General features: G+C 46.7%; 1 protein-coding gene and 1 long non-coding RNA gene across 11 annotated transcripts in view; one reads left to right on the top strand and one right to left on the bottom strand.

The window, feature by feature from the left end:
* Positions 1 to 9896, top strand: part of LOC133091028 (uncharacterized) — a 57192-nt gene extending 47296 nt beyond the window's left edge. The window contains exon 3 of the long non-coding RNA XR_009700843.1: positions 9765 to 9896. This is a non-coding gene — a long non-coding RNA (uncharacterized LOC133091028). The remainder of the gene's footprint in view (positions 1 to 9764) is intronic.
* The window catches only part of AFAP1L1 (actin filament associated protein 1 like 1), a 71891-nt gene that overhangs the window by 45002 nt on the left and 10406 nt on the right, over positions 1 to 16483 (bottom strand). For 9 of the 10 annotated variants that reach the window (XR_009700841.1, XM_061189816.1, XM_061189818.1 and 6 more), the window contains exons 2-3: positions 1336 to 1464; positions 215 to 298 (exon numbers count right to left, since the gene is read on the bottom strand). Coding sequence is in view for 9 of the 10 variants with exons in the window: in XM_061189816.1 (XP_061045799.1) it covers positions 215 to 298; positions 1336 to 1464 (213 nt within the window). In the remaining variant the exon portion in view is untranslated. The remainder of the gene's footprint in view (positions 1 to 214; positions 299 to 1335; positions 1465 to 16483) is intronic. The other variant, XM_061189821.1, reaches the window with a different exon arrangement.

Below are 16483 nucleotides of genomic sequence, written 5' to 3'. Positions count from 1 at the left end.
ATAAGTGTACGGATTTGTCTAGATTTTCAGACCTGGCAGGGCCCAGAAAGGCAAAGGGACTTTCCCAAAGTGACTCAATGTTGTAATGTTAGAGCCAGGCCCAGATGCAGGTATTTTCCTGCCCAATCTGGGGACTGTTCCAGAGACTGGGGCAGTGGACACGCACGTGGGGGAAAGGACGGCTTCCAGCAGAGGTCAGGAGAGGGTTGCTTACCAAATTCTTCAAAGAGGGACTCCACAAAGCTGGGCCCGGAATGGAGGTCCGCTGTGTTCACATACAGGTAGGAGACTTCTTTGGCTGTGAGGAAGGAGGAGAGCAGGCCATCAGTGAGGAGGGAGGGGGCCCGGGACCGCTGCTGATGCTGAGGACGGCCAGTTCACCCTGCCCACTTGGACTTCTATCCCACACAGGACACAGCACTCAGGTTGCAAAGCATGTGCATATCCTAAATCATTTCCCTGCTTTCAAACTTTGTTTCCCTTTTTACATTGTTATTGAGGATCTCCTTCTCCAAGTGAAAGGATGCCCAGAGCCCAGTATAGAGAACAGAGTAGAGGGGCTGCTTTGGGGACAGCCGGGGGACAGTTGGCAAACTGCTGCCCCTTTCATCCTCCAACAGTCCTGTGAGGGTGGCCGATGACATTGGCCCGTTTTGTCGCTGGGAAGTGAGGCTCAGTGTCACCCAGTGGTGACTTCCCCCCATGTCACTCAGACCCCTTCAACCCTGTGGGACATGATACAGCTCATTAGAGTTTCCTGAGCTCTTGATGTACACATATCATCTCTTGGGCTCACTTGAGGTTGGGGAAAAGGCTGGAGCAGATGAGGAGGCTTTGCTGCTGAGCACGCAGTGAGGCAGAGAGGCTGTGGGGAATAGAGGGAGAGGCATGAGTAGAGGTGGGGGGCAGGCATGCAGCTTATAAAGATGAGGGAGTGTGTGAGTGTGCATCTGAGTGTAGGCGTGTGTGATGTGTATGTGATGAGTATGTGAGTGTGTTGCATGTGAGAGAGCGTGTGGGGTGTGTTGTGTGCGATGTGTGTTTGTTACTATGTGAGGTCTACGTGAGAGCATGTTTTGTGTGTGTGAGTGTGGTAGTGTGTACACGAGTGTGCGTGGCATGTGTGTTGTGTGAGTTTGTAGAGGGCTGGGGATGGAGGAGGACAGAGCGCAGTCAGGGCTGTGGTGGAGAAGGGCTGGAGTGGATGGGGACGCTGGCTAAACCACGAAGAGAGGTGAATGCCATGCCGTGCGGTCTACGCTTCCTCCTGCCAGCAGGCCCTGGGGAGTTACTGAGGGCTCTCGAGGAGCTCTGGGCGGAGTGCTGATGGCTGACCTGGGAGGGGCTGCAGGCTCTGCAGGATGGAGGCCACAGCCATCTTCTTCTCCAGGGTGGTGTCGCTGAGGTACTCATGGTCCAGGAGGCTGAGCAGCCCTGTGAGCTCGGGGAGCAGCTGCTCCAGCACTGAGGAGGAAGGCCCATGGAGCATGGTCATGGCTCTATGTCCAGGATCTGGGCCCGCCCCCACCCTCCAGGACCCAGGGAAGCAGGGGCCAGAGGACGGGGCCCAGGGCAACGGGGAGACCTCGGAGGCCCTCACACAGCTGTCCCAGTGCTGGCCACCAGCCTCCCTGGGGAGAGCTCTGCTCAGTTAACTGTGACGTTTTTCCGGCCTCCCCACTCTGCCTCAGACCTCATCTGGGCTTGGCCTGAGGACTGAACCTCCCAGGTAGCCTGAGCAGAGGCACTTAGCCCTCTCTTTGTCCCAGCCTGCCCTCTGCTTTGCAGGCCTAGGGGTCCTTCCTCACTGCAGCTCGAGGGTCAGTGCAGGTCCCAGGCAGGAGCCCTGGCTGTCCAGGACACAAGGCAGGAAGGAAGCCTTCCTGTCCCATCAGTCCATACCCTTCAATCTCTGGAACCTTCTGTTTCCGGTGGCTTGACAGGAGCCAAACTAACATTAACCCTTCCCACCCCTGGCCAAAAACTCTTGTTGCTCTTCTTTTTTCCACGCTACACCAGTGTTTCTCAAACTTAAATGTATATAGGAATTAGCAGGGGAGCTTGTCAAAATGCAGATTCTGACTCAGGAGGTCTGGTGTGGAGCCTGAGATTCTGCATTGCTGACAAGCTCCCAGCTAAAACTGATGATGCTGGTCTGAGACCACACGGAGCTGCAAAATCCTAGAGCACAGAGTCCTTTAAAAAGACTGGAGCATGCCAAGACCATGATGTCATCAATGTCTCCCTGTCCCAAAGCAGTATCTTGGGACTTGGTTTGCCTTAGAGCTGAAGACCAACTTCTTTACAGTAGTAGTATTGTCCTCCTTTGCAACTTGCCAATCACTTGTGCCTAATAATGTGAGCTGACGTGTGTTGAATAAGTATTGCGAGCTGTGCTAAGTCCTTTCATACTTATTGTCTTATTTAAACCTCATAGCGTACATTTTATTATCTCCATTATATGGAGGACACAGCTACGGCTCAGAGAGGTTAAACAACTTCTCCAGCGCCACACAGCCAGCAAAGCTTCAACTGAATCTGGTTCCCTCACTCTATACTTTAAACCATGGCACTAGATGGCTTTGCAGTATTTTATAGGATCCTACCAAGTTTTGAGATTGGTCTGATGATCACGCCCATTTTTTAGGTGAAGAAACTGAGGTTCAGAGAAGATAAGTAACTTGCTTGAAGTTACACAGACAAGCGGAAGAGCCAAGATTTAAGCCCCACTCTCTTGACTCCCAACTCCACGTGCTTCTCCCTACCAGGGCCCTCCTGAGGAAATGGTGAGACTCTGACTTGCAGCTACAGGTCTGGATGTGTAAGAGGGGCTGTAACATGGTGCGTAAGAGAATCAGTCCTGGAGCCAGATTTCCTGGGTTCACGTTCAGGCTCCATTATTCATCAGCTGTGGACCTTTGGCAAGTTACTTAACCTATGTCTCAGTTTCCCCCTCTGTAAGGGGGTGAAATAACAGCACCGCCTCATAGTGTTGCTGTGAGGATTAATATTGCCATGTGTGGAAACTGCCTTGCCCCGAACATAGTAAATCTCACCGCAAGTCAGCTATGATTACTGTCATTATAGTATCTGCCATGCTGATCTGTGCTGTGAGATGTGAATATCTGTCTCCCTCAGGAAGAGGGAGAGGCCGTGAGGCTCTGGCAAGTGTGAACGGTACTACGAATCTCAGCTTTCTTAGCATCTAGTATGGGGCCTGCTCAGAGTGGGTGCTCTATGTATGTTCGATGAGAGAGGGAATGGAGAGTTGACCACACTAGGACTTTTTTAAACAGTAGAAATTTTATGTACAGAGAGTGGCACTTGTTGGGAAAATGTGACGTCGTAATCTCTCTGTGCCATTCCAACATCACCTCAAATTTGTTGGAAATGAGCTCAAGGCTGATATTGACAGCTACCACCTTGTGGGCTCTCTCTACCTCTGGGCCCTGAGGTAGGGGCTTTCCACACCATGTTTCATCTCATCCCCCCAACACGCCTGTGAGTAGGTCCTACTGGGACACCTGTTTTCTAGGAGATGACTTTGAGGCTGAGGGAAGCCGTGGGACAGTTGCACAGCTTGAAAGAGGAGGAGCCAGGCTGATCCCAAGTTTGCGTGATTCCTGGAGCTGCTGTGTTGTACACCTCCAGGCCTCACTCCAGAGCCCACGTGAGGGGCCTCGAGGCCCTACTCCCTCCAGGGCCGGAGCCCCTGCAGTGCCACTGGGCGAGGGTTCTGGAGGGACAGAGCTCTCTCTTTGAAGTAGGAAATCATTTAAAATCATTTTAGCCAAGTTTTATCTGTTTTGGAGGAAATCTTTTCAAATGGAAACACAAACCTCTCTGGCACCAACAGACACACCAAAAGTTAGTTAACTGTATTCCAAAATATGTCCTGATTTACTCTAATTATGTGCCCGTCTGGCCACTTGGGGGAATTAGAAAATGAGTAAGATATTGTTCCAGTGGCATCCTCTCTCTCTCTCTTTCTCTCTCTCACTCTCGTAATTACTCACCAGGGAGGCTGTGGAAAATGCTGTTAAGGAAGGCACCAGAGGGTAACCATGGGAGCTTTCTTGTGGCCTGCAGCCATGGTTCATGTTTGAAAATCCATGACACTGCCCTGCTGTCATTTAGGAGTGTCAAGGCTATAGGATGCAGGGGCCGTTTATCTCTCTAACCAGTGGTTCTGAAACTTTCTGGCCTCAGGATTCCTTTACACTTTTAACAATTATTGAAGACCCCCAAAGAGCTTTTGTTTTGTGTGCGTTATATCTATCAGTATTGAGTTTATTAACACTTAAAACTGAGAAAAACTTAAAACACAAATGTATATAGTCACACATCCCATTAACCTTCAGAGCTACCACATCATCACACATCACATAACCTTTGGAAAACTCTACTGTGTACCCGTAAGACAATGAGAGTGAAGAGGGCATATAAGGTCTTAGTACCATATAAAAGTAGGTTTGACCTTGGGGACCACTTGAAAACATCTTGGGGACCCCCCCAAGCATCCCTATCCCCAGCCACACCTTTCTGAGAATTGCTATCCTTCAATAAATGACCTCAGATTGCTAAGCTTTTTGTATTCCTTAAGTCAGTCAGTCTGTCTGTCTGTCTTTCCCTCCCTCCCTCCCTACCTGCTTCCCTCCCTTTCTTTCTTTTTTTTGGCTGTGAGGTTCCAAGGATTTCTTCTCGCTGCTGTCAGCAGGTGCCTTGTGGGCAACATTCTGGCTTCTAAAAGCTCTCCTGCTTCTAAAGTAAGAACAATTAGTTTCTGAGTGAGTTCTCTGCATTTAAAAACATGAGACTTAGTACCCAAGCTTTGTAACACCTTTTTTTGTTTTTGTTTTTCCTGGTCCTTGGTGGGATTCCTAACATGGGCCCTTGACTTCTAAGTGTTTTTCATTTAACCGAGTTGTGATCACAAAAGTCCAAACAGAGCAAAGGAGGGAGCTGAGTAATCTGGGAGAAGCACATGGGGAGTGAGGAGCTGCCTGGTCCTAGTGGCACTGGTTTCTGCAGCCTGGGAACTGGCAGGCAGCAGGTGGCTGCAGGAGAGTTACATAGCGATTCTAAAGTACAGTTGGCAGAGGGAGTGTGAGCCCTGGGAGAAAGCGCAGCTTGTAGCATTAATGGGCAAGAATCCTTCCTTGAGCTGAGCAGTTACCATTGTGCTGGGCAGTTAATGCACATTATCTCATTTAATTCTCACAAACCACACAAGTCTCTCTATGTTCTAAGCGGGAGGAAACGGAGGCTTAGAGAAGTGAGGTCACCCAGCCAGTAAGCTGTAAGGCCAGGCTCTCTGACTTCAAAGCTTGCACCCCTGTGCCTGAATCCTCCACCAGAGGACTTGGGCTCAGAGAAGGGGAGGCCAGGTGGGGCAGGGAGGAGGCGGACGGTCCCTCAAAGCCTGCCTGCTGAGCTGGGTCATGACTTCACTGGGGCTCCTGACCTGGAGGTCCTCTCACTGGATGGATTAGAGACCCTTATTGTGGGGCTGAAATCCTGCTCAGTGGGCCTTTCTCTACTGGGCCCATTGAACTTTAGAGCCCTAACTGTGTAGATCTCAGAGAAAAAAAACAAGTGACTCAAAGCTTATACCTGACTTACCAGCGGAATGTCATCCCAGGGACAAACTTACATATCATGGTTACAAGAAAGCTTCCAGCCAGCGCTCCACTCTTTAAAGACAATACAGAACTCTCTAGCTAGCTTTCAGATGTGGTGAATACAGATGTGCCTTTGATGGCACCTTCGTCTTTAACACCAGGTAATTCAAACCACAGGGATTTAAACCATCACAGAATTTAATTTGGAGAGAAATCATATGCATATAATGATATAATGCTTATGACAAATGGTCATACCCTCTCCCAGGGGGTTTGCTGGAAGTGCAGATTCCTGGACCTCCTATCTGAGAGTCTGATTCAGTAGGCCCTGTACTGGGACCCAGGAATCTGCATTTTAATGAGTCCTCCAGGTGATTCCAAGGTTCAACCTCTGAAAAATACTCCACCAGAAAACATACTAGAGGGCATGTCTGTGAACATAAAGAATGTGGGAAGACCTCCCTCATTCCTTAAAAAATTATCATTAGCTATCCCCTTCTGAAATAACTGAGAGTCAAGGTGGGAATAAGAGCCCCTACAGAAGATTGCAACTAGCTGGAATGTGGAGTCTTGCTTAGAAGAGCACAGTGATTAGGGCTTTGGGGTGAGACCTCTGTGAATTGGAATTCTTGTGCTGCCACTTCCGAGCTGTTCAAAGATGGGCACATTAGAGAACTCTGAGCCGTGGTTTTCTCATCTGTAAAGTGAGAATAGGATCCCAGTCTCCTAGGCTGGGAGAACTAGGTTAGGTCATGCTTGCAAAGCACTTTGTTTGGTGCTGAGCCTGGAGCCAGCACTCATCAACGAGGCCGTATTATTGTTGTTGTTGCTGCTTCCTAATATTCCCCAGAACTATGCAAACTCCGGAGTATTGACCAGATAGTATTTAGCGACAGATCTGCTATAATTGTTGTAACAGGCTTTACGAGGGCATGTCTTAATCTGTGTTTCAATCATAGTAGATGCCCAACAAGCATCTATTCGTTGAACACAATATTTTGATGACCTAGTCCAACCCTCTAATTTTAAAGATGTGGAAAGTGAGGGTTCAAGAGGTTATTTGACTTAGCGACGGTCACACAACTAATTGAAAATGAGTATCTAGTGTTAAATTTACCCTAGGCTTGATGCTTAGATAAGTCACAGAAGAGTGGCTGAGAGCACAGACTGTGCACAATCTGGGTCCCCCTCCCAGCTATGGCATTTTCCGCTGTGGGGAAATATCTTAACTTTCCCTAGCGTCCAGTTCTTCATCTGTAAACAGTGGGGGTAAAACAGTAGCTGCTGCACATGGTCACTGGAGAGATGAAGTAAAAAGATACATATGGTGCTCAGTGCACTCAACGGTGTTCCCTTCATTTGTATGTAATCCCCCAGCAGATTCAGGTGCAGTGCTAGGCACAAGGGACGGGGGTTCCTGGGGAAAGAGGACATTGTGGGACTCTGTAAGCCCCACCACATGGACTGTTCACAGCCCTGGGCCTGACACTGAGCACAGGTGGTTATGGCGGTCGGAGGTGGTAGGGCCCTCTTCCTCAGAGTGCTCCCATCCCAGGGGCCCCCTCCATGCCACGTGGAGGGACAGCATCTTTCAGTTGGAGGGGCAATAATGCAACCCAGAATCCTGTCCCTGCCATCCCCAGTCAGGAGAAATCTCCTTCACCAATTCCTACCCCACCCCCCTCCCACCTTTGCTCCTGGTCCAGGTCATCTCTGCTCTCTGCGGGCAGATAAGGGCATCAGGACAGGGCTGCCTGTTATGACTAGATTTTATTTAGAACCATGAATACATTTCACGGATCTTGTTTGGTTTAGTTGAGCCTTAGGGAGGTACAGTGAATTCCAGTGAGGAAAAACCAGGAAGAAATGGTCTAATCATTGTTAATAAGTCTTCACTCTTTTACCAAGTGGGATAGACAGGCACAGAAACCCAAGAGGGGTGATAGTTGTTCTCTGGGATGCAAAAAAGTTTGCCAAATAAAATTAGAAACCTACTTAAAAATATATCTAAGATTAGACCGCTCTGTGCGTATTGTTCCTGGTGAATACCCAGCTAAGACTAAGATCAGTTTTCTCTCTGCTCCTCCACCCTCCCCACCTAAGTGAAATCAACATGAGGTGGTAGAGAGCAGAAATTTAAGCCACAGACAAAAAGCACTGCCACTTGTTCTCAGGATCGCATCCCTGGTGCAGCCTAAGTGAAACCTTTAAGCAAAAGGCCTTCATCACAAGCCAGTATGGGTTCTAGTGCAAGGAAGGTCAGATTTATTTAGAGATCTCAAAGGTAATAAGTCTAATTTCCATGACAAAAGTCAAGTGAATAATTCATCTTCAGCAAACCACAGGAATAATAAACCCTGTTTGGGCTCCTACCAAGCTAGCCGGTGGGCACTTTGACTTGTGATCTCATTCCTGGGCACCTTTTAGTCTCTGGAATTCACAAAAACTCTTGGAAACAGCTTGCAAGTTAAAATTTCATTAAATGCAAAGCAGTAGGAGGAAACCAATTTCTCTTTTCCCCATTTCACTACTTGACAAGCCTCTTTAGGACAAAGATAACTCATCCTTCTTTGTTATCAAAGTCAGAGAAAATGCAACCAGCATGATTTAAAAATGGAGATAGCAAGAGTTGTCAGAATGTGGTTTTATGAAGGATATGCAATTTTTCTTTTGGTTCACTCAGATTTCCTTTCTCATTTCCCAACCGCAAAATAACCCAGTTTCCATCTCATAAGGGCTCCTTACCTGGAGAAAGAACCAGTGCATTACTTTAAAATTTTTTGATTATGATTTTAGAGGTGACTTTTAGTATACTGTTTAAACAAGCTAGCACATTAATGAGGTATGACCTGTTATAGCACTGGGGCGGTAACTCACCTTGGAAAGGAAAGCAATATACTTAGTAGGTGTGGTCTCAATAGTTGGGTAGGAGGAAGGAAGGAAAGAGGAGCCTTTTCTGTGGCTTCCAACCCTGCAGGCCCTTCCAGATAGACCTCCCTCCAGGCTGCTTTATGCTATGTTCCTCAGCCTCTTAACCCCAGGTCTTTGCATATGCTGTTCCCTCTTCCTGTCAGAATTCCCTTCTCCTGCTAACCAGTAATGGCCCCCTTCAGTCCTCTACTCACTCATGACTTCCTCACGGAAACCTTCCCTGTCCTCTTGACCACATACATTCCCTCTATTTTATGCTGACATAGCATCGCTCTCCCTGTGGTACTTATCATGGTGAAATGTTATACTTTTCTCTGGTCCTCCGGATCCCTGGATGCAAAACCCATGCATGCAGGACCCATGGGACTGACTGTGAGGGACTTGAGCATCCGAGGATTTTGGTAGCTGTGAGGGTCCTGGAACCAGTTCCCTGCAGATACCAAAGGATGGCTGTATTTAAATATGTATTTCTCTGATTAACGTCAGTTTCCCCCACTTGAGCCTTAACTCCTTGAGGGTAGGAATAGTGCCAGCGTTTTCTGGTGCCTGACACAGAATAAGTGTTTAAGTATTTGTGGAATGAGTGAATTCTTGAAGCAAAGTTTTCCTAAGACTTGATAAAGTCTAACAGCTAGTTAATGTGATTTTAAAACCATGTCTGTCCTCATGGTGACTCAGGATAGTAAGAAGATGCTCGAAAACAAAAACAGAAACACAGGTAACAAAAAGCCCCAGGGCACAAAAGGGAGCAGAAGCCCAATTTCTCACGTGGCTAAGCTCCTCAAACCCTATTTGGTTGAACTTGTATCCCTTGTGTGAATATGGCTGCCAGTTGGTTTACTGATGGGTATTTTGTAATTGGTGGATTTTAACCCTAACAAATAAATAATAATAATTAACAATAATATATGAACTACTTGAGTTCAAGTCTTGTTCCCCATTTTCTAGCTGTGCACCTTTGGGACACTTATATAACTGCCCGATGCACATCATTGGTGACCTATGAGCATACCTACCTCAGCAGTGGGAATGGGTCCTAGTACATGAGAATGTGCCTTAAACAGTGTCTGGCACATAGTAAGTACTCAATAAATATTAGCTATTTACATTACTCTTCCTTTACTATTATATGTCATACCTTGCTTTAAGAGATTTACATGTGTTATTTACATAATTTAATTATTAATGAAATCCATAATTTAATTCTTACAGGTGTGGGAACTGAGGAATGCAGAATGGGAAGAATACTGAGGCTACTTGGGGATGCCTCTCCCAGTGCTCCTTCAGGATGCTGCTTCCATCTATGTTAAGCCCTGGGTTAACTCTGCAGGGAGGCCCCCAGTCACACAGGTGAGGCTGGTGGAATTGCCCCTTCACTTCGTGGGTACAGACATCTCTCCTTCCCCTGCCCACAGTCTCTTCCAAGTTACTGCGGATCTACCCATCTGGGGCCATGGAGATGTCTCACTTCCTTCCTCTGAATTTACAAGCACTTCTCTGAGTCCAAATGAAGGCCAAACAGTGGGCAGGACGTTGGAGGGGACCTCACTGGTTGGACTAGCATTGTTGATCACTAAAACAGACACTTCCTGTTGTCCCAGAGCATACAGGGAAGACCATGGTTCATGTGGAAAGAAACCCAGCTGCAAAGCCACTGCCTGGTGCTGACTGCCTTGTGCTGACTGCTTTCCAGGAGTTAAATATAGCTCCAGTGTGAGGGAGGCAGAGGGGGTGGCGAGGTCACCTTGAAAGGCTTTTGTGTGTGTTAATTACAGCTTATGCAGGAAACTGAATATCCTTCATGCTGAAGAAAATAGTACAGTTTGACTCCCTGGGAGAGAAACCCAGAATCCTGAGGGAAGTGGTAAAGAAGAGTGGAAGATTTGGGATTTGGTAGGAGAGTATCTGGTTTGGGTTCTGACTCCTCCTACTTGCTAGTGTGGAATCTGGGGTAAGTCAGTCAGCCCCTCTGAGCATCATTTTCCTCTTCTGTTAAGAAGGGATTTAGAATCCCCACGTGCAGGTTTGTGGGAGGGGAAGCGGGGAATGGTGGGGTAAGAGTTTGTAAAACCGTAGGGATTTTTACTGGGGATGGACACGTTCCTCTGTAGCACAATTCTCTGATGTACTCGTTTCAGGAAGACAGGGAGGCAAGAGGTCAGGGAGGTTGCAGGTCAGTGGGGAAGCAGGTTGTGGGGATGTTTTGGGGTGACTCACTTCCTGGGAGTCAGGCCAGGGTGACAGGCTCAGGGAAACACCTTGCATCTTAATGGCCTTTTGAGCAGCAGGTCTGCCCAGGTCTTGTCATCCACCAGGACAGCTCTCGTTCTGGACACCTTGTTTCTCAGCCCTGGGCGGCCAGGGAAGCGGTAGCTCCCTCTCATCAAGACATTTCCAGGCAGGAGGGGGTGGGGCAAGCCACCGACTTCCGAGGAAATAACTTTTGGCTGTGGGACTGGGCTCTCCCAGAATTGTTCCTTTGTGTGCAGATTCCTCCCTGTTTAGCTCACAAAGGAAATGGTTCCAGGAGGAAGTGGAAAACTGTGACACACACATGCTCACGCCTCACACACAAGATGGCAGCTGTTTCCATTTGCGGCAGTCCCTATCATCTCCTTCACTAAAAGGAGTGGCCTGGGATACCCAACGATAAAGGCAGGTAGTATTTTTGAGCTCTGAAGTGATGTTCCAGATGTTATGCTAAGCGTTTTGCATGGACTACCTCATTTAATTCTCATAATGGCCCTGTGAGGTAGTTGCTGTTCTTCACCCTCTGTTTTACACATGAACCAAATGAGGCTCAGAGAGGCACAGTTGTTTGTCTAAAGGCACATGGCAAGCAGAACCAAGATTCAAACCTAGACCTAAGTCTAAGGCCTAAACTTCCAGTTTCTGCATCATAATTCCTTCTTGCCGCCTTCTTCTAACAGAGGTTCCCTACCTCCAAAGCTTGATGGAACCAGCAGTGAGTCCCTCACGACTATTCCCCACTGGTGTCCATTCATAGGATGGGTGTCTGGTCTGAGGCCTAGATGGGGCTGGGCTTTCCGCTTCTGAGAAGTTTGAGTTTGAGGGCCCATCTCACCAATAGCCTGGGACAGACATTGAAGATGTCTGGCTAGGGGTTTGTGAATAATGCACATAATAATAAAGATATCCAAGGATGGCAGTGAACATTTATTGAACACTTCTTACAATCTGGGCTCTGGGCCTAACACTTTTATTTCTTTTTATAAATTAGGACTTCATGTGGACAAAACTTGGGTTAATCCTAATCCTTGCTTCATGAGACACTCATCATTGGTCCATGCATGCTCCACTTTTATTTAGTTATTTATTTATGTAATCAGTTATTTTTGCTAATGTAGTAAGTACCCACAAATCTACCATTCAAAGCAAAAGCCTGAATCCAGATGATATCACACATCTAACTATGATCCCATGCTTCTGCTTCCCCCTCCAACCTAACTGCCATCCTGAATGCTGTATTCAACACTTCCTTGCTTTCCCTTGTAGATTACAACTAGATATACCCATACAAAATTATAGTTGTTTTAAACTTTATTAAAAGGGCATAATGCTATAGGTAATCTTTTGTGACTTTTTTCTTTACCATGATACTGCTAAGGTTTATCCATATCATTGCCTGTCATTGTGTTCATTCACTGTGCTGTATGATATTCCACTGCGGGAAGATTCTCCATGCCTAACACTCTGTGCCTATTACATTATTTAATCTTTGCAACAACCCCATGTGGTAGGAGCTCTTCTTATCACAGTTTTACTGACAAGAAACTGAGCCCTAGAGAGGCTAAGGAACTTGCTGTAGGTCATAGGTGCCAGGTTTGCATCTTTCTGGCCCCCACTGTATGCTATGTTTTGGTGTAGAGGAGAAAACACAGGAACTAGAGCCAAAAGCCCCGGGCTCAAGGTCCAGCTCCACACTTACTGGCTGTGTGGCCTTGGGCAAGTTGCCTCATGCCTCCAAGCCTCAATTTCCTCAGCATTAAAGTGGGGTGATGGTAACTGCCCTATCTACTTCTCAGGCCTGTTGTGAGACTCAAATCTTACAATGTCTGTGAAAAGTGACAGCACTCTGTAAACTGAAGTTTTGTAAATCGGTACATTGTGATTAATGATCTATGTGCCATCTGCTCCCCTCCCCACCAGTCAAACAAAAATAACCTGTGTAGGATTCAAGAGATGAGACTGAATAGCATCCCTATTCAGAAAGGCAAGGATTAGGTTGACAATCAGCCCACAGAAATCTTAGTGTGATTAAAGAATCAGAAAATCGTCAGTAGAGGCCTCAGGCTGCACTAATGGGAACAGAGTATGTATTTATCTTTGTTCTGTTCAATGGAGTTTAAAAAATATTATCTTTCTTTTTTTTTTTTTTTTTTTACTATTTCTTACCTATTTTCAATATATGAGGCCCTACCCCATTACTCTTTGCTTGTGGTGTTTCCTCTGCATGGCTTGTTCTCCAACCACTATCCCCTATTAGCTGTGTGACCCTGGGCAAGTTACTTCACTTCTCTGTGTCACCTCATCTGAATAATGGGGATAATAACAATACCTACACCTTACAGGGCTGCCATGAGGGTCCGGTGAGGTGTTATATGGACTGTTTAGAACAGTTCCTGACACATACAGAATTGACTATTGTTATTATTTAAAATCTCCCCTACTCCCCCGAGAGTGCCCACTTAGTTTTTGACAATTGGTTTAGAGGCCACTTCCTCCAGGAGGCCCGTCCTGCCTTCCTGCACAGGTAAGGTCACCCTGTTATAGCCTCCAGAGCAATTTGTTCAGCGTCCTCCATTCAAGTGCGAACAGTGACAGTAGAGATGATGCCTGATTTAATATCTGCCACTGCTGCCCAGTGCCCAGTACCGTAATGGGCACATAGCAGGTGCACTGCAGAGGGATTAACTAACAGCCCGAATTCAGAGGAACAACCACAGACGAAGGAGGGGGCTATTAATCCTGTCTATGACAACCATCTCCAAGAGCAGAAGGGCTCATGGGGATGGGGGAAGAGGGAAGGTGGGGCAGGCTTGTTCTCTGGGGCTCTGGAGGGCAGTCCTGGAACAGTGGTGGCCGCTTAAGACCACATTATTAGGTTCACTGTATGTAGGAACTCTCCAGAAGTCTGAACTAAGAAGAGAGCCAGGTGGGCTGAGCCCAGGTGGACAGCGCCTTGGCAGGAATGTGGGGGTGTGTTAGTCAGTGGGTAACTGTGACACTGGGTGACTGGGGTGAGAAACATGCAGAATCACACCTGGGATTTGTCCTCCCTAGCCCAGCGACCCCAGGCAGGTGACATCAGTTTTCTCATCTGTGAAACAGAGGTAAGGAGAGCACTCATGTCAGAAGGTTGTGGTGAGCAGAAAGGGAGATAATGTATGAAAAGTGTTAAGTTCTGTGCCAAGCACATATGAAACTTTCTGCAAAGGTTGGTTATTACTATTAATGTTGTTGCTGTTGCTAGTAATCACAGGGGATTCAAGCATTACCCAGAGGTTAGTCTAGACATTCTAGATGGGAGGCTAAATGTTAGGCTCAGAATGGCCACCCTGACTGCTGCCCAGGTGGAAGGTCCACCCTCTTCCCTCTCTTCCTTCCTTCACCTTGCCTGCAAAAGCCTTCCAGTGGTAACCTTGGATTATGTTCTGGGCCAGGCCCCTGCGAATGCAGCCCACAGAGAGCCCAGCCACCCCGGGCAGGCTTTGGGAGATGCCTAGGGTGATTCCTGCCTCCAGGGCTGGGGGTGGGATCAAGAAAATGATGGTTGAAGGTCCTGGGAAAGAATGTCTTGAGTCTTAAAGAACCCCAGACAGATGTCTCCTCTGCTCTCCCATTAGATCAACAATCCTATACACTTAACTCTATTTGAAAATGGACAGAGTGTGAAGTTTTATGTTTCCCTGTTCTTAACTTAAACATGAAGGTGAGTTAATCTTACACAATTTGCTGCTCACCTGCAGTATTTGCTGTAGTTCCTAACTGGTCTCCTCTGTTCAATCTCTCCCTTTCTACTCTGATGTGAGCTTTAATTGCCCCCAAATGGCAACACATAGCATAACCCCCTCCTGCTTGTACCTTGTCAATAGCTCCCCAGGGCCCAGACACCAGTTTCCTTTGTGACTCAGATGATGAAAGATCTTCACATGCTGCCTGTACTCCCTGTGGTTTATCGTCATTCCCTCTGTAATTCCATCCCTTCCCAGGATGGGCAGGCAAGAAGTGAAAGGGAAAGCATCAGAGAGAGAACTTGGAATCCATTCTGATTTTTTAAGAAAGGCGATCATTTATAGACCTGTAGTTTAAGCATTAACTTTTTTTTTTTTTTTAATTGTATGCTTCCTGCATGCTGAGTGCTTTTCTTGCACAAATCCAATTATCCCCCATAGTAGACAGGAGATTGTTATCTCCATTTTTAGTTGAAGAAACTGAGACTAGGGATTATTAAGTGGAAGGAGTAGAGCTGGGATTCAAACCCTGGCAACCTGACACTGAAGCCAGTGTGCTCAGCTCCCACATTATGCTGCCTCTATTATTAGTTACCAATCACACTCTCAGTTATGGACCTGGAGGATAAGGCCCTACTTGAGGCTCCATTTTACCTCTACCTGCTTCTCTGGGCTGTAAGCATGCTGACCGTTTTGTGCCCTGAGCATGGCTTCTGTGCCTCTTTTCTTTCTACTCTGCCATTTTCTCCACCTGGAATGCTGTTCCCCCAGTGTTTCTGAGGTTCCTGGCTAGAAGGTGTTCCTTGAGTCTTCTGGGCCTTTATTTACTCTCTTTGATGGACACTGGCCAGATATGACCTCATGTCACAGGAATTGGTGACAGAGTCTTAGTTTCTCTGCCTCACTAGGAGATGTGGGGGTGCAGGGACCCTACGCTTCCCCTCTGCTACTCCTTAGAGCTACAGCTGATTGCTGGCTGGAGGTGAGGAAATGCGATTGGTCCCTCCAGCTTCCCAGCACACTCCTAGATCAGTTTTCTTCTTGGTTCAAGTAAAGCTAAAATAAAATCCCCCTTGGTTTCATATCAGCTGGATCTGCTCTTTGCAAACCCTTCAACAAGAATGGGCAGGAAGAATAAATATTTATTCTACAAATGAATAAATCTGATTCCATCTTCAAAAGAAAGCCTTAGTATAAATTATCATAATTTCTCCGTTCTAAGATTTCACTGATTTAAAGATATCTTATCTACTAAATAATAGCTTTTTGAAAAAAAAAATCAGAAAAATGAACAAATTAATATATCAAATTTAAGATATGTTCTGATTTAAAAAATATGTCTTGGTATCAATGAAATATTTTTAAAAATATGGTCCAATTCAATTTTGATTTTTTTTCTTTTGATTCTGGTGGTCTCAGAAAGAAGGCTCCAAGCCTTGACTAAATCACTGTGAAGCATGGGCAGGTGTCAGCCATGTCCCAGCCCTGAACCCCTGGGGGCTGCTGGGTCAACAAGGGCATGGCAGACCAATCATACACCAATGGCAGCCCTGAGGCCCCCAAGGCCAGTGGACAGGTTTTCTCCCCAGCAGAACTATGTCCATGCTCTGCTGACACCTCATGACCACGTTAGTGGTTCTGGGGAAAGCTGACTAGGAGTCCATCATGTGATCTTAGGCAAGACACCGCCGCTTGAGCCTCAGTTTCCCCAGTTGTAAAGTGAGAGGCATAAGATTAGATAGGCGGTTTTCAAATGTTCTTCAGATGGAGCTTTGGGATCTGGGAGGCTTCTTTAGGGGCTGCCTTGGGAGTAGGAAAATGGAATGGACTGTACTCAGTATTTTCATTCCCACTTCCCCCAGAGCAAGTCTTTGCTTAAGATTTTGTTTGCAAAAAGTAGTTTGAAAAGCACTGGTAAATGGCATTCTGGGGTCTTTCCAACATTAGTCTTGAATA

This window comes from Eubalaena glacialis, chromosome 4 (assembly GCF_028564815.1).
Source record: "Eubalaena glacialis isolate mEubGla1 chromosome 4, mEubGla1.1.hap2.+ XY, whole genome shotgun sequence".
Classification (NCBI taxonomy): Eukaryota; Metazoa; Chordata; class Mammalia; order Artiodactyla; family Balaenidae; genus Eubalaena; species Eubalaena glacialis.
The sequence above is the reverse complement of the archived record's forward strand: the minus strand, read 5'-3'. Positions and strand labels throughout refer to the sequence as shown.